The 27,922-nt window shown below is 38.3% G+C and overlaps 1 protein-coding gene across 11 annotated transcripts; it reads left to right on the forward strand.

The window, feature by feature from the left end:
* Positions 1-726: 726 nt before the first annotated feature.
* micu3a (mitochondrial calcium uptake family, member 3a) lies at positions 727-27,867 on the forward strand. 11 transcript variants are annotated; one of them, XM_055041371.1, is made up of 16 exons: positions 728-1,199; positions 4,758-4,905; positions 6,331-6,362; positions 6,895-6,973; positions 9,680-9,727; positions 11,250-11,287; positions 12,329-12,400; positions 14,183-14,224; positions 16,898-16,993; positions 21,563-21,577; positions 23,675-23,769; positions 23,859-24,031; positions 26,168-26,278; positions 26,364-26,521; positions 27,030-27,094; positions 27,250-27,867. In XM_055041371.1, the coding sequence occupies exons 1-16, from the start codon at positions 939-941 to the stop codon at positions 27,254-27,256; spliced, it is 1,440 nt and encodes a 479-aa protein (XP_054897346.1). In that variant the 5' UTR covers positions 728-938; the 3' UTR covers positions 27,257-27,867. The 11 variants fall into 11 exon arrangements, with proteins under 11 accessions (XP_054897342.1, XP_054897346.1, XP_054897349.1 ...); XM_055041366.1 differs by having other exon boundaries at positions 730-1,199; positions 11,205-11,287; positions 23,859-24,030; positions 26,170-26,278; XM_055041367.1 differs by lacking the exon at positions 27,250-27,867 and having other exon boundaries at positions 727-1,199; positions 11,205-11,287; positions 27,030-27,098.
* Positions 27,868-27,922: the final 55 nt, after the last annotated feature.

Below are 27,922 nucleotides of genomic sequence, written 5' to 3' on the forward strand. Positions count from 1 at the left end.
GTGTTAACCCCACTCTTTTAAATTTAAAAAGCTTAGATTAAAACATTTTAAAGAATGTCTGTAATTTTCATTTTCACAGGGAGATTAGCTATTTTATGTATTTCCTATAGAGCTGCATAGTTTGATCATTTTACATAAGTGTTACAAATTAGTCTTTTATTTTGTTTTATGTGTTTTCATTCTTTCACACAGTTCAAACCAGAAGTTTACATACACCAAGTAAAAAGAAGGATAATTTTTTTTCCCCTCCCTGTCTGAAGTTAAACCAAACCAAACTTTTCCCGTATTATTAGGTCTGTGAGATTTACTAAAATTGTTTCTATTTGCAAAATGCCACAATAATGAGAGAAAGAATATATTGGAGAATAAGTCATAAGTTCACTAAAAGTATTTGGTGGCATTGCTTTTGAACTGTAAATTGTGTCCGAGTCCCTGACATCATCATTGTTATTCTTCTGATTTTGAAGGCATTCATAAACATAGCGCTGATGTCTTTATTCTCAGGTTGTTGAGATATTTAGCAAATGAAAGAAACAGATTTTCTAGCTGAACTAAAAACAGAAACTTGGTCTGATGGTTTAATTTCACAGTCTGAATAAAAGGTGTGTCTCTCTTATTAAAATGGTTCCAATTGTATTTTATTGTACTTTCACTGATTTCAGTTTTAAGGCACTTTTGTGCTTTTCTATAAAGTCCCAGACAAACCAACAAGAGTCACAAACCAACAAGATGCGAGTCACTTGGTCTCGCACATGCGTTAATAATTCACAGTGGATTAGATCAATCACTGACTCTCACTCAGTCAAGCACCAAATCCCTGCTAGGAGTTCTTCGCTCTCGGCCTCACCAACATCTCGCGATGAAACCGGTCGACTCGCGACAAGCCTTGAGCTGCCCTTAAACTTACAGTCACAGCAGCAGCAGCACTGACGGCAACAATGGCCGCTTTCCGCAGAGCGGCAGCGCTGGCCGGCAAACTGAACCCTTGGTCCGCGACTAAAAGCGAGCTTCTTGGGGCTCCAGGCCTGAGCGGACGACGGACTCGGAGGTGTCTGACAGCCGGGCTGTGTGCCGCAGCGGGAGGTGTCCTGGCTCTGTACTTTTATAACAAAATGTGGAGCGACAGGAGGAGGATGATGAGGCGCAGCATCGATGGTCTGTCACTGCCGTCCATCCCGACCGTTGAAGCTAAAGAGAAGGTACGCGGCTACAAAAACACGGCAGCTCGCGAGCCGGTTAGCTGTTGTGACACGTAGCGACGTAAAAATGGATCTCTGTTGACACAAGGGCCCCTCTAAGGGCGAAAAAAAGAGAGGGAGAGAGACCCCATTAAGAACACAAGTCAAGTGTTGTGTATTCTCGGCATGCATCCTTCCGCGCGCGGCTTCCGCTTTGGTTTTCCTAGCATTTACCATGTTTTTTTTCTCTCCCTCATTTTTTTTTTTTTTCTTTTTTGGGGTGTGGGTAAAGTGTGTCATTTATTTCCAACACGCACGGTGGAAACAGTTCGCTCACTGTTTGGCTGCAGAGGAAGGGTTGGCGCTCTCCCTCTCAACTGGTGCTGAAACGACAACACGCGCTCCAACCGTCACACTGCGCAGCCGCGCTCGTGACAGGGCTCACGCGCTATGACGGATAAAAACAACCCGACACATCTTGACAGGCACAATCATGTTTCATAATGGAAGCACCACACTTGAGAAAAATAATGAATTAAATAAAAACATGTTGTTTTTGTCGATACAGTTTTATTCGAAAGAGGAAAACAATCACGGTCTGGCTGCTGAGACTGTAAGTTTAAGAGAAGCTCAAGACTGTCGCGAGTCGACTTTGTGGATTAAAATGATCCTCCCCGTCATTTTTACGTTTTAAAAAGTCATACATAAATGCACTCTAAATACATTTATAACCTGCCTTTTCCTGGCCATCAAACATAAGATTATATTTCATAGAGAAGATGACTTGACTTTTAGACGCTTGTCTGATTTAATCAGTGGCCCACACTATATGCCACGCAAAGGGGCGCTGCACCAGAGGGGGCGCCAAACCTATGACGTAAAAACGATTTTTAGCCAGCATTTTTTGCATGTAATAGCGGTTTGTGCAAGTGTAAATGATGTGATCTGCTGTAATGTGTCCATATTCACCCCAGAAAGTGCAAAGTTGCGTCCCTGCATTGCTCACACTAAAACTTGACTTAGACTTGTGACCGAAGACTCAACTTTTATGAACAACTCCAGGAGTAAAATCAACCTGCTATGGATTGAGGCTGATGCACTACATATCAAATCAGTTCATTTTCACAAAACACTTACTTCAACAAAAATGACAACAATTTAATTGATCGAGTTAAAGAAATCTTTTCATTGTCGGGTAATTCTAATGCTTTGTCCTATAAAACTGCAACAGTAAGCTATGTTTTAAAGAGCAACAAAAGAGAAGTATTCAGTAGTGTCCTGGGAATGTCACAATTCACAAAATGTCAATAGCAACTGAAATGCTGTTTTTCAGGGATGCAGTTTCAAAACAGCAATCAGCTACAGACCTGTTGACGGTAGTCTGGGCAGTTGATCTTTCAAAAGCAGTTTCCCTGTCAGTTGTCATGGTTGTGGAGCTGGACAACAAGTCAATTTTATTGATTAATTTGCTGTTTATGAAAATTTAATTTTTAGGACATCTGAATTTTTGTTCCCCTCCACTTCAGTCATTGAGCTTCTGTAGTTCAGAGTGATGTTGGCATGCTCTGGGCCTTCCACCTTTTGCCCATCAAACATGTTGTGGACTTTGACTTTAGGTCAACTCCCAGAAGGAATAACTGAAATAAAAGAAAGTGTCTTTAAAATATTTACTGTCATTTGTCATTTCTTTTTATAGAAACAAGACTAGCACTAAGCATGCAGCCAAAGCTAAAATTAAAGTGAAACTGCTATTTGAACTTGAAAGTATTGACTATATAAACAACACACCACACGTTTCAGATTTTATAAACACCCTATGATAATCCACTACGGTTTGTTGGTCTTTTACATAAAACTCCAATACAGTAATTGGAGCCAAAGTTAACTGCTGTAGTGTACAAAACCCCAATACTTTTCCATTGTAGTGTAGAAATGAATTTGAGGTGACTCAGTTTTGTAGTCCCACTGACAAAACTGGATTTACTCGGGGTAGTTTATAGAAAATACTTAGAACTCGGGGTGGTTTATAAGCAATACTGAGAACGGCATAGGGAGAAAATAAAACGCTGCAGCTGTGAAGGGGAGACTCCAGGAAGCCAAAGGGGAAAACACCTGGAGCATCTGCAGTGCAGCCAGCTGCAGTTTTAGTGGTGGATTCATGATAACTAGACAAGAACAAATTGTACCATGTGAAGTCCAGTCGATGCTCCCTACCAATGAATAATTCTCTCTTTTCAATGGAGCCTGCATACTTCTTTGACATGTTGAGCGGCATGGGATTGCCTTTGGAAAACTTTAAAAACTAAATTCATTAGTAAAAGTCAAACCCCTGGGTGCAGTCTCCTAATCCCCATTACAGTTACTACCAACTATTCATCTCGTACTCATGCCTTCTTGAGCTTGTTTGGTAAAGGAAGCATCAAAGCTTTATGAATGAACTAGCATGCTCATTAGCATGATCGCTGAGCTGAGCACGAACTCAAGCAGGAAATCTCTCTGCTAATTGCACAGCTACAGTCTCTTGGTGAAGCTCTCTAGCTAATACAGCTGAAGTCACAGGTCTATACTGAAAGAGAGATGGAGACCAATCAAGTAGAAAGTAGTACCGGGTTGTGTGTGTTTGTGTGCGCCTGTATTCTCTTGTTTAGTTGTAGCAGAAGAGCCGATGCTATTCATGATCTCAGAGAGCTAAATCAAGCTAAATCAAGACTTGGTGCCAAGAATGGCACCAAGTGGATATGCTTATTATTAAAGTGCAGCAATAGGAAGATGCTTGGATGCTGAAGTTTATGAGATTGAGGAGGTGGGTTGACGAAACTGAACAGGAGTTTTTAGTTTGTAAAGCGGACCTATTGATATTCACCTGAGCTTGTCCTGGACTACTGAAAATGCTGTGATCTGTAGAAAAAGCTCTGAACATATTTATCTGAGGATGTTTTCATACCTGATAGTCTGGGAATCAAAGTTGCAACATTTGTTACATTTTCAGCTGGTGTGGTTCACTTTCACACTGCACAGTGTCAAATAAACTAAACCCTTTGAAAAACCTATTTTTCCTCTCGCCTGTGGTGGCGCTGCACCAAGAGCCTCTAAAGTAAACAACAAAAAAACACTGAAGAAGACACTGGGGGCAACCGTCTTCTTTATGTAATGTGAGCAAAAACTGAGTGGCATTAGGTTTTAGTGTTTATAGAATTTCTTTTATCTTTGGCAAAAGCAAACAAAACATTTCTCACGCTAGCAGATTTGCGTTCGTTGTATTTACCCAGAATGCCTTGTGCTACAGTTCACTTCCTGCTTCTGGAGTGGTCTTCAGCCCGTTTGGCATTCACTTATGCATTCGAATTGTGCCAGAGTTCACTTCAACCAAACTAAGATTGAGGATTTTTACTTTGATTACACATTCAGTGTATTGTAGACTATTTTATCCTTTTCATATTAGGAGTGTGCAGATAAGTCTGTTCAGATCCAGATTGGATGATACTCACATTCAAATAACTTATTTCCTTGCATATTGATCATGCTGCTGATGTAAATTTTGCGCGATCTACGTAAAAATGTTGGTTTTACGTTTTGCAGACACGTCCATTTGACTTTGAGGATGGAGATGTCTACATGTCGTCCCATGAGCATCGTTTCCGGATGTTCAGCTCTGTAGAGTACGAAGGACAGGTGTACATGACTCCACAGAACTTCATCGAGTCTGTTACCATGAGCGAACCAAGAAGTAAGTGTCAGACATTCACATTTAACACTTTTGTTTCCAAAAAATATGGCCACTGTGCACATGTATAAGAGCTTACCAACTTATGTTTTGTGTGGCACATATTTTGGTTTAAGATCAAACAACAATATTTCTGAGGCTGTTGGTGGCTCTATGTCTTGCTGACTCATCACCACTGTCACATAATATCCTTTCCCATTGCTTCAAATTAACTAGATACAATTTTTTAAGACTTTTACCTCATTTTTAAATCAAGTGACAATCATAACTGTGTAAGAAAAAATAACTTAAATCCACGTAATTTATTTTTATCTTTGGGTGTAATTTATCTTTACACCCAAAGGTTTACTGGACTTACTTTGAGTATTAGCAAAACCCTGACCAAAATTAAATATTCAAAAACCAAAAATACGATGAATTTAACGATGAATGTACCCGAGCCTGTTTGAATTTGAGAAAAAAAACACAATCAATCCAGACTTGCTCATATGCTTCTTTTTCATAAGTTATGGAAGCTGTACTTCATATTTTGTTAGCTACCTTTATTTGAACTTGACTGTAGTTTAGTTTTCAATTAGCTCAAATTCACTGACTAGTCAGAGAATTTTATAGACTTCACATCACTGATCTTTGTTTTGTTTCCATCAGTGTCTGGGATTTATTTAACATGTTTATTTTGCCACGATATGAGGCTGTCAAAAATCCTCGGTTTATGAGCACATCTTTGCCGATTCTGTCAGCCTGCTGCTAGTTGTAACAGATTAGGTCTGAGCAGCCGGCCTCAAAGCAGATGGCTTTACAGCTTTTGTTTAGTCTGAGGTTAATGTTAGTCAGACGCACGCAGACACACATTCCATTTGCTCTCATGTACGCTCCCTCTCTTAACTTGTAAATATCTAAATTGGTGGGCTACGCTTGAGTGTTCCACGTTTGGAAATGTGATTGCACACTGATGCAATCAGAAACAATTTCTTTTCCTTTCTTTTTTTTCCTCCCCTTTTTTTTTTTCAGCAGTCATATGATTGAATAGCGTGCAGACCCGTGCACCTGTACGTGTGTGTTTACATCTGACTGTCATGCGATACGGCCACTCGTAGCCTGTCAGCAGCCGCCATCCTCTGCCCCCTTTGAAGTTGAATTAGATGAACTTTGTTGTATAAAACAGAACAAAAGTACTATGTGCTTTTACAGGGACATTCCAAGTACTACAAAGGCAGGCAAGGACCACTTCAGACAGTACAAATGGGATCTGCTATGACGAGTGTATACACAGTGTGTGTGTGTTCGTGCATGTGTGTGTGTGTAGATGTGTGTGTTGTGACTGTACCCTGCACATTAGGACCCTTTTCTAGATCATACAGATGCTATCTGACCAAGCCCACCCAAACTCTTCTCGTCTTTCTGTTCCTTTGTCTTGTTCTCTGGCAGACAAGAGGCCATGGAGGTCCCTGACCAAACAGGTGGGAAACACACTTTATATCTCTCCTATTTCCTGCTTCTCATCACAGTCAGATATCTTTTGCATGTTACATCTGCTGTTGTTTTCTTCGCACTGCGTAGCTTTTTCAGCTAAACAGACTTGACTCACTGCGCCAGTACATGTATTGAACAAACAAGTCGCAAAGATGTGTGTAATTTCTGCAAATTATTTTATGTTTTTTCCTGTTTTGTGGCTCTATCTTTTATCTTTCTCACTTTGTTATCATGGCTCTATTCAATCTTTAACAGCATTTCAAGATACAAATAAAAATCATTATGTCTGTACAACTCCACACATCTCTTGGATTAACTTCGGATTCTCTACACGAGAATGTACTGAAGTCATCATTTTTGTCGCAGTGGCAGACTAAATTACCTGTCATATGGATATGTTTTCCATTGCATGGGACTTTTAACTTTCCAACTCTTTGCATTATTTCTCCATAAAGTTCAAGTTAGAGCATGGCACCCTGTTGAGCAATTTTGATCGTGCTTTTTGTGTGTTTATGTCAGGAACTGGAGAAAATCTTGTCAGATACTCCTCCCGTATGGAGAGGATCCTCCAAACTGTTCCGCAACCTTAGAGAAAGAGGTCAGCAGACATGCACATGTGGATGCAAACAGTTCATCACTTCTCTAAATTTATAGCTCAGATCTTCATCTCATCTATTTTTTGATGTAAAAAGTGTGCAAATTCCCACCCTGATGACCATGCCATTAACGCTTTTTACTTTGTAAATCAGACGCTATGATTTAGAAATCTCTTCTCCATTTTGTAAAAATATATAAATAAGGCTAGGTGTTTTTCTGTTTCTCATTCTTGATGTAATTTGTAGGGCTTAATGTAATGTGTTTAATGACTCAATTGTTTGCATTTCCAATTGGCTGCTCTCTGATCAAGATGAAAAGGCATCACTTCCCTTCACCAGACTCTTATTTTCTTGGTGCCTCTTTAATTCATTTGTCCAAAACAAAAAAAAAAAGAAAATTTTTTTAATACGACTAGTGGAATATTTTACATTGCATGCAAGGTTGCATATTTTCATTCATTATTTGTTGAAATCCAAGCTGCCTGAACAAAAAAAATCTCAAATGGCCATAGGACAAGATCTTTAAAATAATCTGAGAAACCTTCAGTTTTTGGGGTTTTTTTGCTGCTTTTTAACACGGCACAGGGCTTCGTTTTCAATCGCTGATTAAATGACGTGTGTGAGTTTTTGTTGCACTGTAGGTGTCACTAATCCAGGTTGTCGTCATGCTGTTCCTCTCAGCAAAACAGCCTGCCGAGAAAAAGAAAAAAAAAAAAAAAAAAATTTTCTTTCCTCTTCTCTGGTGAAAGATGAGAAATAAGCTTGCCCTAATTAAGCATTTGCTAGAGGAGCACATAACAGAGAAAGCACAGTCAGGGACCGACTCCCCATAGTGATAATTACACTGAAACACACACATTCAGGGAGACGCTAAAAATAACATACCATGTGTGATTCACTTCTTCTCTAATGATGCTAAAAATATGCTCAGGTTGTATCTTTTACAAGGGTTTGATTTGGTCTAAACTAGGGACACATGTAGGAGGACTCATTTCATTTGAAAGTGTAGAAAACAATGAAATGAGGGTAAAAAGTTCAAAGAAATCATCACAATGATATGGGAATGTAGAGAAGCTGAGGAATGTGAAAAGCTAAAAATATAATAATAGTAATACATATTTTACTTTAACTGTTTTCAAACATTTATTTTGGTAATTTACCCTGATGTAATTCAACTTTATTTCAGAACTATCTGTTGTGTAAGCTAAATATATGTGTTTATCTGTGTTTGTAATTGGCAGAAGACACTTAATGCTACATCACACAGAACACAAAGACTGCTATCATGTGAAATTGGCATATACTTACTTTAACAGTGTACTTCAGCATAAAAGATGCAGCTGGCTAAATGTAAATTGTTGGAGAACTGTTTGTATCTATGGATGTAGTTCACAGTTTTGCAATTTTCTGTAGCCTTGTCTTTTGAGGTTATTCTAAGATGCTACAGAGCAATTACAGAATTTCTTTTATCTAGAGCTCGCAAAAAAGCTTGAAATTATTTCCGTTAACCATAATTTCACTGAAAAATTTGGGCAATGTTAGGAGTTTCGTCATCTGTAGGTATACTCAATGAGCTTCTTTCCAACCATTAAGGTGTTTGCACTTACACTGGATTCCGTTTTTAGATTCCAGGTTTATTTCTGTCTTTTGAACAATTATTAAGATTTACTGTGCTAAAGAAAGAGTTTGGTATTTGCAGGAGCTGTACCGTCTGCACTAGTTATAGCGATGTACAGTATGGCCTGTGTTCAGTGAGTTGTGGCAGATGGCAGCTCACACTGAGCCAGATTCTGTTGGAGCCTTTTTTTTTTTCCCTGTTAAAGGAGAGTTTATGTTTTTGTTGTCGCTGCTAAGGCTGTCATGTTATTAAAATTTCCAATTCACTATCAGTACAAAGTAAAACTGCCAGCATGTGGCACCATTTCCGACACTGCTGTGGCATTTTTTCAAAGAACAGCGTTCTTTCTTGCCAAAAGCCAGAAATATGATTAATGTAAACTTTAAACCAAACTAGGTGAATGATTATTTGGTCACGCTTAGGTGTTTGTAAGTTTCATTTTTAGTCATTATGATTTCATTGTGTTTCGCTGTACCCTTTATTCGTGAGTGTGTTGCAATATAAACACTCAGAATGTAGGCAGATACTTGAGCAGCATTCTGGCCTTTCCAGGTCCAGATCTGCACCGGTTTAAGCGAGTCCGGTTCCAAACCAGCTGCTCCGCACAAAGCAGCCTGCATTCAGCTAAACACAAGGCTCACACTCCGACTCCCGACCGGTGTCATGTTCGCCGTCACACGCACTCGTCACGCACACCGGTGGGAGAGCAAGTCACCCTGATCTGTCTGAGCGATCAGACACAAAAAAGTGAGAGGAAGAGATTGAAAATGTGCCTGAAGCAGAAAAATCTAACTCTTTAAGCTATGTTCCACCTGCTCATCCAAACACACACATTCACACAGAAACAAGCGTGTCTTCCGCTGGATATGTTTGTGAACGCTGTGTGGGGCCAAATGGCTGCTGGTGGCTCGGTTGGGAGAAGACACATTTTGAGATTCTATCTTCATAGCCGGGAGGATTAAGGGTGCGTCGGTGTGTATGGCTGTGTGTGAGGCCCTGAGATCCAGGAGCTTTAAACTTCTGTAAACATAGTGCAGAAGATGCCTCAAATGTGACCTTCCTAACTCTCCTGTCTTGATCTCATCACTAGGAATCATCTCGTACACGGAGTATCTGTTTCTGCTCTGCATCCTGACAAGTGAGTCTGTTAAGGGCTTACGCTTTCTTCTTTCACTATATTCTTAATGTTTTGTTTGTTTGTTTTTTAATCAGATATGGCACTTGTTTTTTTACTCCCAGTTAAGATCTTGCGGCGTGATTGACTTTTGCTGTTTGAAAGGGAAATGATATACATCTAAAACTTGTAGTTTCTGCATTTTTTTGTTGAAGTCTTTCATCTGGATGAAAGACTTCTAAATAATTGCTGCAAGTACAAGTAGTTGCAGCACTTGTAGTTGCAGCATATTTTCAAAATATCATCTGACCATGTTTTAAAAAAAAAAAGTTTTTTCTTGGTTTTTGCTCAAATCTTGTATTAGTCTTTCTTAAAAAAGGCATGACAGAGTCCATACACCACCAATCTGCATATATCATATGAAGAAAAACAATCAGTTTTTTTTTACTGGCAAATAAAGAATCCAGTTGAATTAAATTCTTTGGTCAGATGTGAATAAGGTGAGATTTTTGTGAGTGGTAGCTGTAAAAATAGGATGTATATTTGCTGCTTTGAATTAGTATTTTTTTATGAGTTTGATATGAAATAAACACCACATTGCTAGAGTGTTTACTTGAAAAGATTCACTTTCAGTGGTGCCCTCAAGAGGTGGGTTAGGGGGGCCATGGATCCCTCTGGAAAAATGTTGGCCAACACACTGGTCCCCATAAAGAATCGTGTTCATAAAAAATCATGTTCAATTCATGCTTGAATGTCATTTTTTGTTTTACGGGTTTATTTTTAATGTCAACAAGTTAAGTCGGAGTGTAACTATACAAACCACCTCATGAGACAAGACCGAACAATCCAAGATGAGATTTTAGCAATTCTTTTGGGAAAGCAAAACATTTTTCTTTCAAATGAGTAAAGATTTTGCAAATCACAAACTGTTTCTAAAAAAATTTTTGTTTTGTTTTTGTAGTTACTCCAGCCAGTATTGACAAGTCAGTGTACTAAATTTCTTCATTTTAATATCTAGAATATGGTATCAACATATACTGGTTCTAATGCCAGCAAATGCATCAAAATATTTGATGTTTTTTCCATGTAGAATAAAGGTTTCAGTCTTATAAAATTGTATTGTAGCATGAAATTGTCCTGCTCAGGTTTTGTTCTCTCCAAACATTTTAGATCTTGAATTAGAGCACATCAAAAGCAGACCCGACTTGATAAAACTACTTGAATAGCCCTTTAGTTTAGTCCCTTTGTCTCTTTAAGCAGATTTTTGAAAGCATGCACCATTAGTTGTCAGAAATCGTCTGCAAAATTAAACAGGCATCCAGAGTTCTTCTCAAAGAACAGGGTACATCTCTGAGAAACTTCATTTACTGAAATTAAACCATTATTTTCTTTTGTGTGGCCTGTCTGCTATGTCTTCCCTTGCTATTTCTGGCTTTAAAATTACCTTCAGTAAACGCATGCATGCACTCACACCGTGTGTGTTTTCCTATCTGTTCTCCAGAACCACATGCTGGCTTTAAGATTGCTTTCAATATGTTTGATGCAGACGGCAACCAGATGGTGGACAAGAGGGAGTTCTTGGTGGTGAGTTTCTAGCACAGAACCATCAAAGAATACATACATGTGTTATTTTGGTTATTAAATGAACTGACAGCCAATGTTATGAGATTACTTTTGAATAAAATGTGAAAAGAAAAGGGAAATGTTCAACAGTTTGTTTCACTGCATTTTTTTTATATTGTACAGTTGAACATTTAAAATTTACAATCCCATTTCTTTGTGGGAAATGGGAATTGTGAGAATTTGGGATAAGTTGTGAGAATTCATGCCAAATGGGAATGAAATTATGAAAATATGAAGAAAAATGTAGTGTACATGATCAAATGTGATGATTGTGAAACGCTCTAATGTTTTTGCATGTTTACTTATTTCTTGAATATAATGAATAATTTGGAGATGTGATTTTTTTTACGTTTTAACCGACATTTTTGTAACATTTAAGGCACCTGAAAATGCCGGATTATGAGATCACCTTATTAAACAGCGTAGCAGAGTGATTGTAGCTTTTCTGGAAGGCTTCACGCGTGTTATATGCACAGCAGGATGCGAGGTTTTTAACTGAAAACGCTGCAGGCAGGAAGGGATTGTAGTGAGTGTGGAGGTGGGTGGGAGCGGGGTGGTAGTACAGCAGCAGGGGGTGGTAATGGTTTAAAATCCTGTGGGAGCAGCCAGGTGCTACTCAGGGTATATTTCCCACATTGGACGTTGTAGAAATAGATGACGATTTCTAGAAATAGATGAGGATTTCTGTGCTATTTAAGCATTAATAGTTGCAGAAAGAAAATCTTTAAGCATTTTTTTAATAGGATGGGATGATGTGACAACTGGCAATTGAGCGTTCTTTCTGGCTCTATCTCTATGAGAGTGAATAGTTTTTAGGGTGTCCAAACTTTGTCAGTTAAGATCTGTTTTGATGAAGCACAACATTACTTAATAAAAGATCGCCCATGTTAATAATAATAATAGAAGTGAGCATTTACCGTATTGTTTATCATTTATCATGATGAAATCGTTACCATGATAGTAACTGTAAAAGTTCTTGATGAAACGTTTCCCTCATTCCAGCTCCAAGAAATCTTCCGGAAGAAGAACGAGAAGAAGGGGAGGAAAGGAGATGCGGAAAAGTCAGCTCAGTTGGTAAGAAGGCGACATTGCCAGTCATGTTTGTGGAGTAACGTTTACAGCTATTTCTTTGCAGACATTGACTATAATGACACTCCTCTAATTTACAGGACAAATTAGAGTTGCAAAGATCTACAAATATTTAAAATGACTTTATAAATGTTGCTTTAAACAGCTTCTGTCACTTTTCAACACTGTTGAAAGTTAAATGTGTCAAAGTTAATAAACAAATGTGCAGAATTTCACACATCACTATTCAAGATAACAATCTTCAGTAGAAAATCAGAAATGAAAACAAATTAAGTCTTTCCTGTGACTAGTGTGGACTGCATGCTGCCTCGTGAAAGCTGACCATGTGGCAACCGTGTTGTTACCGTGACGATTACACTGAAGTCTACTTGTTATATCTGATATATTTTCAGGCTTTGTCATCCTGACCTTTGCAATGTTGGAAGCTCAGGAATAACAAGCAACCTTGCATTACAACACGACCTGCATCATTCATAAGCAAATCCATGTTAAATCCTGATGACATTTAAGCCATTTAATACTTAAGCTACTTCAAATCACAAAATAAGCATAGCCTCCTTCAGTTCTCATGTTTGCATACACCTGATACTCTTTGAATGTCACAAAATTAGCTCAGTGCATTGAAAAATGAACTGTTTTCAATGACTAACTGCTATGTTTTTGTCATTGGAAAACAAATGAGTCTTAAATTTGTACACTGTCTTAACGCTGTCAATCATTCCCATGTATGGGCTCCTCAATGTGCTAATGGCCGAGAAATCACCTCATGCCACAGGAAAACTGTTTACCCGCCGCCATGTGATGGCATGGGTGTATCCACGGCGGAAAAGGGGAGGATGTTTTTAGCACATACACAAACGTGACTGACAGCGCTAAGACCCACTTATTAGCAGGAGCTGAGCATTTCTGCAGATGAAGGTATGACCACAGGGAGAAGACGAAGGAGCTCAAATTTTTCACAAATGATCTGTGCCACACCATACAGTGAGGACATAGTGACATTCTTAACAAATATGTAATAAATAAATCTCAGAAACATTTTTTAATGGAAGCATCTGTGCTTCCTGTAGGATGGACAACAGTTAATATTGAAATAAATAATGAAGCTCCAGCTTCATTCCTATTAATTTAGTCTTAGCCATTTGTAGTTAATTTAAGTAATGTTATGTAACATATTGTACCTGACAATGTGTTTATCTCATCTTTTAAAACTCATTTTTACAAAAATGTTTGATTTTCAAATCCTGTTAGACATCAAACTTATTTACACTTATTTCTCTCAATGGTCATATTTGTATGTACCATATTTACCAGAGCATTTATGGGTTTGTACAGTTCGGGGTTATGTTAAGCACAACATATTTATTTTTATGAAAAGCAAAATTAGTGCTTAATACTGAAGCTTTATGCATTTCATTGCATTGATAAAAAGCGCTGAACCCTGCATTTAAATTTTAACCATCGTTACGTATACAGTTCATTCCTGCTGAAGCATATAACTCACAAAAAACACTTTCAATAATTATCGTTCAGCCTTAAAACAATCAAAAGAATCAATCACTTTGCCTCACATGCATCAACTGCTCTGAGTCATGCAGTGCTTGCTGTTGTAATGTCAGGTACGAATTCAAAAATTGTAATCTCAGATGTGTAGGAAATGACACATCCTCCTTCCTTGCATGTACTAACATGTATTTTACCTTTTCTCCTCCTGCTTTCTTCTGACTGCATGCTCTGTCCTCTTCTGTCTCTCCCTCTGTGCGTTAGAGTATGCAGCTGTATGGATATCAGGTTGCCCCCATGAGCAGCGTATGTATCCCCAGTCATAATTTATTAGTCTCCTTTCGTTCTCTTTTGACACATGAAAAAACAGATATGATGATGATGAGAAAGGAGAGAACCATTGGTGTCTGTGTTCATGGTTTCAGCATAATGATCAGAACACAAACAGAAACTTAAGTGTCTGATTCCAATGACATTACTAGCTTAAATCTAGATCTAGTTCATCTACATGTGTTTGTAGAAAAATAACGATGCTCTGGCTCAATTCCAAAAACTGAACAACTCCTCTCCTCAAGATTTCCTCTTTTAATTTGTAGCCATTCGTCTACTCTAATTTAGAAAATAGGAAAAATTCTTGTTTCTAGTGCCTCCCTGTTTGGTTCTTTAATTCTTATAAGTGACATTTTTGTCTCACAAAAATAGGTCCAAATGATCAGGCCATACATCAAACAAGATGATTATGCACCTTTCTTTTAAAGAAAATTGTACAAATCAAGAAAATATGTTGTAATTAATTTGGGGTGAACGTCACGCTAGAACATTTTGATTATATGACGACTGAGCTTGCAGTCACGTCACTGCTTGCTCTCCAATTTCTTCTATAAACCCAATCTGGAAATCATTCTGTGCTCTGCTGATTAAAAAAATGCAGCAGGTTTTTAAGGTTTTCTGTGTCAGTTTTGCATTTCTTTGGTGTGGAGTGTTTTAAATAGCATTTTCATTCACAGGCAACAAAATTACCTGTGACTTTTTTCAAATCACTGGGTGTAGCAGGTGCTTTGATAGTGATTGTAATAATTTGATCGCAAGATTTGGCACAGAAATAGTTTTGCATCTTTGCAAAGCAAGTATTTATAAGGTTTATAGTCTAATATCGGTCAGTTCAATTAAAAAAATTGACCTTATTTCTATAAGTGATGGGTATTTTTGAATCACTCTTTTAACATCTGTTGACGTAAACTCGTGGCCTAAAGAAGTCTTCAATCGCTCCAGTCCACCTGATCCTATGCCTCCAGTAAAATTATCTGTGTTTGAATTTTTTGAAAGATGCAAATCGAGGCTGTGTGTCCATCTGTCATGCCAGCTGACCGATTTGCCCTCTAATCGGGGAAGCAGTGGGGTGAATGGACATAAGAATAGCAGCAACAGAGTAATATGTTTAAGAGGTCAGCTGAAATGAACTCTTACTACAAGTGGGATGTGACTTTGATGGTCTGAAGCTCCAAAACGCAATCAGTGTTTTTCCATTTGAGCCCATGTTTAGGTACGATCTGTTCTGTGTGTGTTAGTGTTTGGGGGAGGTTCTCTTTATTACAAAGAGAATGGGTGATTTCATTATTGGTGCAGGCCTCTCAGACTGCTGTTAGTGTTGTCTGAGCACATAAACAGCATTTCAATCAGAGAACGACAAAACACTAACAAGACACATTTTTCTATTTTCAGATTCCGTCTTAAAGTAATTTTTTTCAATAATTTTTGCCAGTACATTTATGGGTATTGTTTGAATAGTGGACTAAGAATAATTGTTAAATTTGATATTTAGACATTTTAGTGCAAAATTGCTTTATTATTAACTAATACCTCTCATGAAAACATGAAAGCTGGTAATTTTCAGTTTCTTTGTGAATCATTTTTTTCAGTCTTGTTCCACCTTCTATTCTATACGCAGCTCTCTGTTTTCCACAAACACACACTACTTGTTCTGTCAGTGCTGTGATGGACAGCTCCATTGTCACTATGAAGTTGAGAGTGGCGCAGGGTCATGTTAAAATGGCCGCAGTGGCTTCCTCCCCAGAGAGAAAAGCCAAGGTGGGTGGCCAGACGTTTCGCACGGCGGCTCTTTCTGTTTAACTACAAATATACTCTGCTGTTACAAGTAAACACTGCTGCATTATTGTCGTTTTACTGGAGTGGGTTTATTGTGCTATCTTAAAAAACAAACCCAGTAAACTTAGAGGGCACAACTTTAAAAAACAATCCTTTGATAAGTGACCGTTTTAGAGGGAAATAGGTAAAAAGTAGATTTGCAACCACTAAACGTAGATGTATTTATTGATTCTGATCCATTTCTATGGTTTTGCAAAGCTGGACATAGAAGTATTATGAATCAGCATGTGTTTATTAATGGCATTAATAAATTCAGCTGAAATATTTCATAATTTTTTTTCAAAAATTTTAATTTCTTAAATGACAGTCTTTGCAATGAAGTGTGTTTTTTTCAGTATCACAAAAGGTTTATATTTTCAAATCATCAATGTATGCAAAAAACAACATCATCATTGATTGTGATGGATGTTTTTATTTGATTTTGTTTTTAATAACTCATCAAAAAGCTAATGTTTTCCTGCATTCAATATGTGCAAATTGATTCACAGCACATGAAAACTCACTTTCAGTGATCAATAATACAAATACATCACTTTGTGAAGGGTGTTTATTGTCAAACAAATAGAAATAAAATTGCAATGGTTTTGTATTAATAAGAGTAGTATGTATATATTTTTATTTATTTATCTATTTATGTTTTAGTCCTTAATTTTTAGTACTTTATTTCATGTTTTGTGTAGTATCATGTTGGTACAGTTTTATAAAGAGTATTTGAAAACAGTCTGAGCATATAATTAATTCACATCATAGATATTTTTGTCTTAACTGAATTTGAAGTGAACTGATCCTGGACCTGCTTCACCACTCCTACAGGTGTTAAAAAAAGACAGCCAAGAGTTTGTGGCGCGGAGTTACTGGGATGTTTTGAGGCGAAGCGCCAGTCAAGTCCTCTTTTCTGACCTGGCGGAGGTACACAAATCCAGTTGTCCCTTTATCTCTCCATTTGTCATTCCTTCATTTTATGTTTTAATGCATAAAATGCCTTAATATACATCCTCTTTTAATATCCCTGTTGATTGAAAGAAATTTTGCTATGGCTGATTTGACGAGAATAACCTCCGAAACATTCACCTTCAGAATAAAAACCTCCTAATTGTTTCCTTATCAATTTCTTTTTAATGAGTCACAACGTTTCCATCCAGTCCCTCCATACTGCTTGTCATGTTGACTTTAGTGTCAAATAATGATTGAAGCAATAACAGAATTATGATCAATTAGACTGCAGAACACATTCATTTGCCTTAATATGATAAAATAGAATGTCCATTTTTGTAACGTGCTGGATTCACGTAGGTAATGTGTATCGTTTTAAATTACAAATATGTTTATTTTCAGAAATATTAAGCAAATATTTGCTACAAAAAAGTTGCCAGGCTGCAGATGCTCTACTATACTGTACGAATGAAAATGCTTAATTTATTATTCATACGAACTGTAATGAGGTGTCGCAAACTTTTATAAAACATAAAGATTAATCCTAATGTATTTTGAAAGGTTTTGACCAAAGACGGAGGGCATTTTATGTATAATTACTGTATGCACATGCCTAATTAATTACATCACATATCAGTGCTGTGAAGATCTCCTGGAAGTGTTCACTTCCTAGTTCACAAGACAGATGAAAGTAATTGTTTATATACCACAGAAACAAACTATAGTTTTTGCTAGTGGAAAATATTTGTAGAGCTAAAACGTTTAGACAAAAAAAACAAAAAACAAAGAAAAGTAGTGACATTTGACCTTAATCTTTTAGTTTCAACTTTGACTTTGGTTTCTGAGAACAAAAGGATAAAACAAGGATGTGTAATGATTAATAAGAGCTAGCACAGTGCTAACAGGTTAGCTGACTAATGACAGACCGGTGGCTGTGGTTAGCAGCGGAAGCTGCTGTTGCGGTAATAACAGTGCTGCTCCTCGGGGCCGACCTTGTATTTATACCGAGCAGTCTTTCATCTGTCGGGATGTAAATTGGACAGGACAGACGAATGAGACGGAGGCCGAGGAGCTGTCAGCAAAACAAAGACATGTCAAGCTTCTGAATTATTAAAATGAACTTTTTATTGCTCATTGTCAGCCTACTGGCTGAACTGTTTTCAAGGAGGGACTTCTTTTTTATTCGCTTGCTAAGTCACTCAACTCTAACATTGTCAAATATATTTTAAGCAGCCGTGTATGGTTTTTAGGTCTGACTCACATGGTTTTCTATTTGTGCAGCTCTGTATGAACTGCTTGTATATTGGTGAATATCATTTTTAAAGGATACAGCAGCTTATGTACAATAAATAAGGAATTAAAGACCAGTTTACAACTTTTGCACAACACGGTATAGAGTCACGATAAAACACAAGTACAATCTATCACTTCTGTGTTTTTATCGATCCTTTTTTTTTTTTATCCAACCAAAACCTTATACGGAAAACTGCCCAAACTTTAGATGTGTACAAAATAGAAATGGTGTATTTATTGTTTTTTGGGGCTTTTTTTCCACCGACAAATTTGAAATGTTTAACAAAAAAAGAGCCAGAGTCACAACAAAAAGCGCAAAATGAAAGGGCTGCTTCAAATCCAATGGAATCTGATCTGATAAGTGGAAAACCTGAGGGTAAAGAAAGACAGAAAGAGATCTAATCAGAGAGTCAACAAAACGAGGTGAGAGAGGCCGAAAGCAGATGACACAGGTCAGCAGACTGAACAAATGTCGAGGAACAAAGCGAGGTGAGAAGAAAAGCGTTTCGGGAAGTACATTTAAAGGAAAAGAAAGAAACTAGGTTGTATTTTGAGAAAGATGTGTTTACTCAACGGATTAGTCCCTATTGTAACTTTGAGGAGTGTGTTGGGGGGGTTGGCACTGAGTGACAGGCAGAGAAGGAGGGAGGTTGAGAAAAGTGCCTTGGTGTTTGTCAATTGAAGAAGACACTGACAGGTAGGATGGAGAGAAAGGAGATCAGTTATCAGAGCGGCAGTGGAAACGGGAAAATACGACACCTAAAAGGAGAAAAGAAACAGTAACAACATGGGTTAAAAAAAAAGAAAGAAGTAAATGAAAAGAGGGGATGCGGTGCCTATAAAAATATTTAGCGTTTTTTTATTTTTACATTTTGTCATCCCAAAAATTGTTAACTTTTTCCACAAGTCAAACTTTTAACGTATTTTTTTATGTGTTAAAAACTTTTATTTTCAATGAAAACTTGGAAACTGTGCATTCACCTTCCTTTAAGTTCAGTCAGCTAATTAGAAAATATATCTTCACCATTGGAGATACAGCAGCTCTATGTACATGTTCAAAAATTAGCAAAAGAACATTTGTCAAATAAAAACTCAACTTTTTCTTCTACATGCAAACACAATGTATCCAACACAACAAGACGTCACTATTTCCAGGTTTTTATTTGTAAAATAAAACCAGATATTGCTTCCTCCCCTTGGCAGTTATAACGTAAAATCCCTTTAAAATACATCATAGCTTGTGGTTGTGACATGACAAAATGCAGAAATTGAATACGTCCGTAGCCCAAAGGTGTGGGCTGACTGATGTGAATAAAGACCGACAACGGGTCTTTCCTCACGAGTGTTACTCACAGGTCGGGAGGGTGAGAAAGAACGTTTAGCGTTTACATCGGTAATTACTGTTTTTACTCTCGGCGCCCCCGATCAAAGACAGGCGAGCTCGCAAACACACACACAGGTGGACAAACAGACACATGCATTCGCCAGGTGTTGGCTCGTGCCTTATAGGGCGTGGTAACCATTACGATGTCAGGAGGATGATGAGCTCACGCTGCTCCCGACACTCTTCCAGGAAAGATAAGCTTGTTATGATCAGAAGAAGAAAAAAAACACTCTTCTAAATCTGTGCAGTGAAAGAAATGTTTTTGTGATAAATTGTCACTTAATTCAATCTATAAATCTTTTCCTGCATAACTTATTGAACTGGTGGCCCCATTTGCTGTCACTTTTCTGTCTTTGAATTTGAAAAAAGAAAAAGAAAAAGCGCTGTGGGCAGAAATCCACTTATCAAGCTAAATTCCATGTTTGGATTTTACTTCTGATAAAGGCTTAGTCGTTTTAAGAGAAAAACAACACGACTGTGAGGAAGAGGGGATTACAGTTAGCGGGGAAGAGAGGCAGAGACACACACCATCTGGATGCTGTCTAGTTGTCTGCACAGCTTGTGTGTCATAAAGACTTTGGTAATGTGTCAGTTTAAAGATAAAAGAGCAAAAGTATTGTTATGCTGTTTGTCAGTAATAAAAGGCTTAGTGACAAGAACATCCAGTAAAGTGACACAAGAAAGCCAAGACAATGAAATCACCTTAAGCTTAGCTCATGTTTACATGAAGACGGTTCTCCCAAAGAGACAAAAGTGAAAGAGGACGTTCAGTAAAGTAATCCCGTTCTCTCTTCTCAGCATCGATCGGCAGGTCACATGAGGTCGGCTCGTGTGTCAGATGTCTGGAGTTTGAATTATTTCCAAATGTTTTCTACCTTCAATGATAACCTGTCAAATGTAACTGAAAAACAAACTGAAATATATTCTTTGGGGAGGCGGGAGAAATCTTTAAGCAGCAACCATACGGTATCAGTCAGGAGAAGGGCGCAAAATAATTTCCAAGCTATTTACCGTGGATCAAGGTGAAGACAGCCACTGTTAAGAAAAGGAAAGATGGTGCGACGGGGACATTACCAAGAACTGGATGTCTGTTCAAAACTGATGAACAGATGAGAAGAAAATTGGTCTTTGCTGTGAAATGTCAAGATGGAAGGCTTTTCTAATGAAGGAAAACATCCAAGTCCTGCTAAATTTAGCAAAAACTCATTTGAAGTTTCTTCAAAGCATGTAGGAAAATGTGTTAGGGTAGGATGAAATCTAGGATGGACTGTAAGCATACGTCCAAATCAACAAGGAATAGCTTCACCACAGGAAAATTACAATTTCCGAATAGCGAGAAGAAGCTCAAACCTGAATCAGGTGTCAAATCTAAAGAGAGTTGTGCTCAGGAGATGCTCTAACAATCTGACAAAAACTGATTTCAAGAGTTTTGGCTGAAACACATTCACAGACAAAGTTGTTTTGTTTTTATTTCATCTTAAATGCAGACTCTTATCTGCTTTTGTTCAGTTTTAGCTTACTTACGGTTCTGAATATGTTGGTTTTTTTTCATCAAACTGACATGTTTTTTTTTTTAAATATACACGCTCCAGTTAACAATTAGTAGATTACTAAATTGGTTGAAGATTATTTAATTGAATTAATGATATCAGTCCAACATAATTCAACTTCCAAAAGAGGCAAATAAATCTATGTGAATAATTCTGACCATATCTTAACTTAGTCACTGATATTTTCTTGTTCCATGGTAAAAAACAAACATGAACGACATATAAAAGTTAAACACAACTAAAACTGTTTGCTTCCTGTCTCATGTAAACCTTGTCATCTTGTTTGACTTGTCCTTCTTGTCCCATGTTGGACTTTAGGATTTTACCCTTGAGGTAGAACCACGAATGGCATCGTGGTGATGATATTTATGATGATGATGATGATGATGATGGAAATGGCATAAGCGCTCCTCTTAATTCGAATGAAACGAGATTTTCATTCAATCTGACGTGTGCGTTCTTCTCAGCATGGCTGTGAGTGTGACTCACGGGTTGGCTGGGTGGGGGCATGGTGGGCAGTGAGATAGAAGATGGGCTCTCTTTTTTCCCCTGATAGCTTAAAATCATCGTCACCTCTTACTAAGAGCTGTTCATTCCGTTCTTCATTTTCAAAAGGATTAGGAATTGTGCGAAGTTAAAGTTAAAAGGGATTAAAGCTTAAAGAGTTCATCAACAGATAATATAGAAAAGCCTTAAAAACCCATTGAATGGGTTTCAAATGACCAGGATCACTTAGGGAACATTCACTTCAAACACTTTGGGGAGGATGGAAGACCAAACTCAACAAAACAAGGTAGTTACACCATTTGAGTTTGAAAGGTGACGGACCGGAGGCCATCAGTTAAGGGAAAAAGGTGGAATCTGCTGAAATGTTTTATGCATCTGTGCTTCCGTTGGGTTTGTGCGGCACTTCTGTTTGGGATGTGATGTCCTGTTCACTTGTTCCTGTGTGACGTTCGTTGAGAAATGCATGAAATGTGGTGTCCTCCATGTGTTCTGTGTGTGCTCCATGATGTGTTTTTGGGTTATGTTTGAGTTGTTTGTTCAGAACTGTGTCCAACATGATCTACCTGTTCAATGTGCTGACGGACAGTCCATCCCTACTCTTCTTCTGACTCTTGGCATGACTTGTTTAGTCATTGTGTTTTGTGCTAACTGTGTGGGCTTGCTTTGTGTTCATTGTTATTAGTTTGTATTTGAAGCTACCACAGCAAACCTCCTGACCAGCCTGGACTGCACAAATCTGGATGTGATGACCAGATTTGGTTAATTAAAAAAAAAAAAAAAAAATCATCCACACAATGAGGATTATTTTAACTTATCAGAAAAACCAATGGAACATTTCCCTGACTTTACACCAGGGATTGGAGTACCATATCTGCTTTTTTTTAAATATAAAGTTATTGCAAAATTATCCATGCTTTTTCTTAAGGCGGACTTCAATACATTTCATTTAGATTTCATGTGATAGGCCAACACAAGGTAATGGCACAACCGACATGACCGTCAACCTAAACTCATACAGATTAAGAGCCTTTTTCAGAAAAGCAACCCAAAAGGTCCTTTATAGGGACGAACTGATAAATCGGTCGTAATTTCCTTAATAATTTTGGGTAACTGTTTATCAGTCGACATGTACACAAGCAATCAGTTTCATCCAGTGATATTATCTGCCTCCGTAAATGTCTGAAAATCAGCTAGGGTCAGTTATGAGAGAGGGTTGATTGCTCTTCAGATGACATTGCTAGCATAGTGACGTGAGACGGAGGTTCACCTTCCAGCAGCACAACAGTCTGAAGCAGCCAGTGCTACAGTGGTGGCTGTAGATTAAAGTATATTCATGTGTTACAATGGTCCAGTCAAAGTTCAAACCTAAATCCATCTGCGATTCTGCGAAAAGACTTGACATTGACATTCACAGCCTCTGTGCCCAATCTGACTGAACTAGAGGTATTTTGCAAAGAAGAGTGGGCAAATGTTTTAATCTGAAACATGTGTGCCACACTTTTCTTTTTTTGTGTGTGTAAAATACATGAATACATTTTTTTAAAAAATCGTTTTCTTTCCAGTTTAACAGTTGCACACATCCGTGTACTGATCTATCACACAAAATCTCAATGAAGTATTTTGAAGTTTTTGCTTGTATCACAGCGAAATGTGAAAAAAAACTCAACGCAAAGCAGCCCAGCCTGGTTTGTTTGATATCTTCCATGGCTGTTAATGATTTCAGCCGATATCTGGGGTGAAGCTGTGTTTATGTTCATCCGGTGCATGTCGTGCGTTCGTGCAGCAACATTCTGGCTCCTGCTCGTCTGCCTAAGCCGTACCCAGCCTGGATCTTTGAAGGACTCGCCCCCTTTCCGCTGCTTTTTTTTTTTTTCTCCTCCAAACATCCTTTATGATCCATCTCTCTTCCTCTGTCTCTGATAGCGCTCGGATGAGAGCATCACCATCGACACCACCATACTGGTCCATTTCTTTGGAAAGAAGGGAAAAGCAGAGCTCACCTTTGATGACTTCTACAGGTAGCAGGTCATGCTGGCCACATGGTAAATGTCTCTTTCCTCCTCCCCGCCTCCCTCTTCCTCACCATCCGTTCCTTTCTGCTTGCCAGGTTTATGGATAACCTCCAGACTGAGGTGTTGGAAATTGAGTTTCTGACCTATTCCAAAGGAATGACCACAATTAGCGAGGAAGACTTCGCCAAAATCCTGCTGCGCTTTACCAACGTCGAGAACATCAGCGCGTACATGGAGAACGTCCGCCAGTGTATTCCGGACGAAAAGGTGCGACGCACACGTAAACAAAGAATACCTTGAGAGCACTCGGCGTTATTCCTTTCCGCATATCATTAGACACGTTTCTATTTTCCTTCTGTACTGGTGCCGCTGCCTTTCAGGCAATTCACACAGCCAGTATTTTCCCAGTGAGGCGTCCGCCGAGGGCTGTTGATGCTCTCAACACTTCAGCGCTTCTTCCCTTCACTTGACCTCACACAAGGACCCACACAAACATACTTTTAATAGCACTTTCAGTCACACGTGATTGTTTGTCTGTCTGTGTATCTGTCCGTCAAGTGAAGGATAGCTATGCTTTGGCTCATCTTCCTTGTGTCGATCTGCAACCCAACTCTATTTCTGTCCCTCCTCTGTTTCATGCTGTGGAAGAAGCAGGAGGTTTGTTTCTGCCTCATAAAAAAAACGCAACCTGCAGCCACAATCTGTCACTCGTTTTCTTGCTACATTTGAGCTATTTTACCGCTGTCTTGTGCTTGTCTTCATTTGATTGCTATTTGGTTGTGTTTTTTTTATTTTTTTTATTTCAAATTTATTTTATTAGGTTAAATGAATATTTCCGTTCACAATTTTGCATTTAATTAGCAGCACAAGGCATGTCATGCAGCCTTTGTGAACTTTCTCTTTTTTTACGAGTTTGAGACATGTATTTAATGAAATTCCTCGTCCTTGTTTGGAAATAAATGTCCTTCTTTGTGTGTTCAAAATAAGAGCAGTGTGTAAATTTCAATAACACCAGATTTTATATCCAAACATGATTACACCTTGGGAACACTGCAAGTTCTTTTCCAAATATCAAAACATGAAATGAAGGAAAACATATCGGTTTTGTCATTTTCTATCAGAAGTGAAGCAAATTGATTATTAAATTCGTTTTGTTCTCAAGACACACTTCAACCGCATTTCCTCCTCCAGGTTCAGCGGCATGGTCTTCTCAAGTAAAACAATGTCCAGTTTGGTTATCCGATAATTAGACACCATATGATACATGAGCCACGATGTGTCAGAGAAAACTCTGGTTGGAGTTCAGGATTCAAAATGCTGCGTTGCTCCTCCTCAGTCAGTCGGTGTGCTGTTGTTTTTTCAACAATGGTACTTTCTAGGTGTTTCCTTCTGGGAGTCATTGCTTTACATATGAATCTTCTCATTTGTTCAGTACTCGCAGGAAATTTTATTTTTTCTTTGGTCACCACGGGAGATGCTCATTGGCCACACGGTCAAAGTCAGCTCTCATTGTCGCAGTTGATGCGGTGATCAATCGTCACAACTAAACCTTCTCTTCTTTTACGATGACATGGCAAATAAAATGAGATGTTGCAGTTCGTCAATCATTATTTCCTCCTCCTCCAACCTGGTAATAATCGAGCCTCTCTGCCATTATTGCTGTGTTTGCTAAGCTGCTGTAAGCCACATGTATCACAAACATGAAGGGTGTGTGCAAAAATAAGCACCCTGAAAACCGAGTGACTGCGCGTCAACTGCTCGGTTTTGACCCAGCCATCTTTGCCATCTGAGTATTCTTCTATCAATTTAAACTGTAGTTTCTCCGTTTCCATTTTTCAGCGTTTCGAGATCAGTTTAGCTGAGCAGCTTTCTTTCCTCCTTTCCACTCAACCTTTTAATAAAATGACAGTTCTTCTCAAACTCGTCCAGAGTGACCCATATTAGTGTCTAGAGAAAAATGCATCATGATCAGCGTTTGCAACATTTGCTGTCACCAGTACGGCACATGTTTTGTACTAATTTAATGCCACACTGCTATCATTTTGAACATATTAATTAACGATTCAGTTACGTCCAGTCGTATGTCCCGACTGTTGGGTCTGAGTTGTGATGTTGCGTTGCTATTATTTTGAATGCGATTTTAACTCTCACATTCATAGCGCATCTCAGTTTTTCTCATTTATGGAATAATATAAAAATGCAGCAATATATGTTTTTGATTTCATTTTAATATGAGACAAGTGGATGCATGATGAGGAATGCTATGTTCACACACGACCCATTTAGCATGGTGTACATCAATTGAAACTCCTCATTATTCCCCCCAATTTGAAGAACTTTGCTCAGGAAGTCTTCATTACTTCCCCACTTTATCTGGCAGATTCTCACCTACTTTCTCTTTTTCAGGGCATCACCTTCGATGAGTTCAGGTCATTCTTCCAGTTCCTCAACAACCTTGAAGACTTCGCCATTGCCATGCAGATGTACAACTTCGCTTCGCGTTCCATCGGACAAGGTATTGAAGCTGCAGGTGCTAATTGCTGCTGCTCCATTTCCTGGTTTTTGTGCGAGTGCCAGACGTCTTAGTATTTTCCCTCTAGATGAGTTTGCAAGGGCAGTGTACGTGGCCACGGGACTCAAGCTGACACGTCACCTGGTGAACACCATCTTTAAGATCTTTGATGTTGACCACGATGACCAGCTGTCCTACAAGGAGTTCATCGGCATCATGAAGGACAGGCTTCATCGGGGAGCCAGGGTGAGGAACGTGCAACTTCCAGAGAAAATGCACTTAATTTCGGAAAGTACAACGTGTCAGCGTCAACAAGAATTATAAAAAGATGACAGATGTCTTCCTTTCAGAAATATATGATTTTATTTACAGATAGAGTTGGGGATTAGGATTCATTGTCATTACAGGAGCATTCTACACTCATCTGAGATATTTAATCATGTGAAAACTGTTCTGGGATACCCTGAAGGCCTTTATTATATTATCTCTGGTGTCATACTGCCACCAAGTGGCAATTTTTAAAAACTACAGTAATTCAAAGTCACGCTAAGGAGTTATTCAGATCTTTGCTGTCTTTTTTTTTTTTAAATGAACTTCCTGCATATGTTACTCTCTTTATTTCCGACTGCTGTCTATGAATACTAGATTTTCTTGACCCGGATGTAATTTCCTTGGTCTTGTGCCTGTTTTTTAACAAAAGTTATTTCTTTCCTTTTCCCTGCCTTCTTCGTTTCTCATGATGGCCTCTACTCAGGGGTATAAATCGGTGGAGAGAGCCTCCTCTTTTAGGTCATGTCTGAAGAAGGAGCTGGCAAGCAGATAAGTACCACTAACAACTACGACCATAATTAAGGCATTTATTGAATATGGTTTGTTTGTTTGATTGTCTGTATTTCCTTTGAGGAGTGGAGAAATACGCAAAAAACAAATCCTAACGTGTTGAATTGAACGTCTTCTCGTTGCTTTGTGTGCACCAGGTGAAGGGCCAGCACTACACCTCCTTCCACAGCTGCATCTGCTCTGCGGCCCGGAGACGATTACACCAGCTATGGTGGACGTACAAGGAGAGGCCTTAAAGGAAGGACTAACTCTGAATGAACTCAGACTTTTGATTTATTAGGAACCTGATTGAGCAGCTTTCTCGTTTCAAATACAGATTCAGCTTCCAATAATCACAAGCATGACTGCATTGACTGGAAAATGAACAATGAAGATTCTCTTGTTTTTTGTGTGTTTTTTTTCACTTATGCCGGTTCTGTTACACAGAATGTAACAACAAATATGATATGCATTAGGGTTTACTACTGTCACTGTTTTTACGTGAAAATTATTGTTTCTAATTTCAATGCTCAACTGTAATAAAATTGCAACTTGTTTATATGCTAAATCAACATCACAGTTTATTTTTAATAATCTTTGACCGAGTTTGGTTAATTCCTTTACAACCGGTCATGAACTTAAAGAGCACAAGAATGAATAAACACTATATATAATGTATGTAAAATGTCATAAGCATGTTGAATTCAACGTTTGAAATGAAGATTTCAAACACGCACAGCACTAACAGTGAAGAATTAAATAGCTGTATTTCACACGTTTTAATTGTTTTCATTATTACAGTCATTTCTTATAATCACTCCATCTTTT

The sequence above is a fragment of the Poeciliopsis prolifica genome, unplaced genomic scaffold, assembly GCF_027474105.1.
Source record: "Poeciliopsis prolifica strain line A6 unplaced genomic scaffold, Auburn_PproV2 SCAFFOLD016, whole genome shotgun sequence".
Classification (NCBI taxonomy): domain Eukaryota; kingdom Metazoa; phylum Chordata; class Actinopteri; order Cyprinodontiformes; family Poeciliidae; genus Poeciliopsis; species Poeciliopsis prolifica.

Coding starts and splice junctions, on each gene's coding strand:
- micu3a (XM_055041367.1), top strand. CDS start 939: ATGGCCGCTTTCCGCAGAGCGGCAGCGCTGGCCGGCAAACTGAACCCT. Junction 4,906..6,330: donor TACCATGAGCGAACCAAGAA/GTAAGTGTCAGA, acceptor GTTCTCTGGCAG/ACAAGAGGCCATGGAGGTCC. Junction 24,032..26,167: donor GTGTATTCCGGACGAAAAGG/TGCGACGCACAC, acceptor TTTCTCTTTTTC/AGGGCATCACCTTCGATGAG.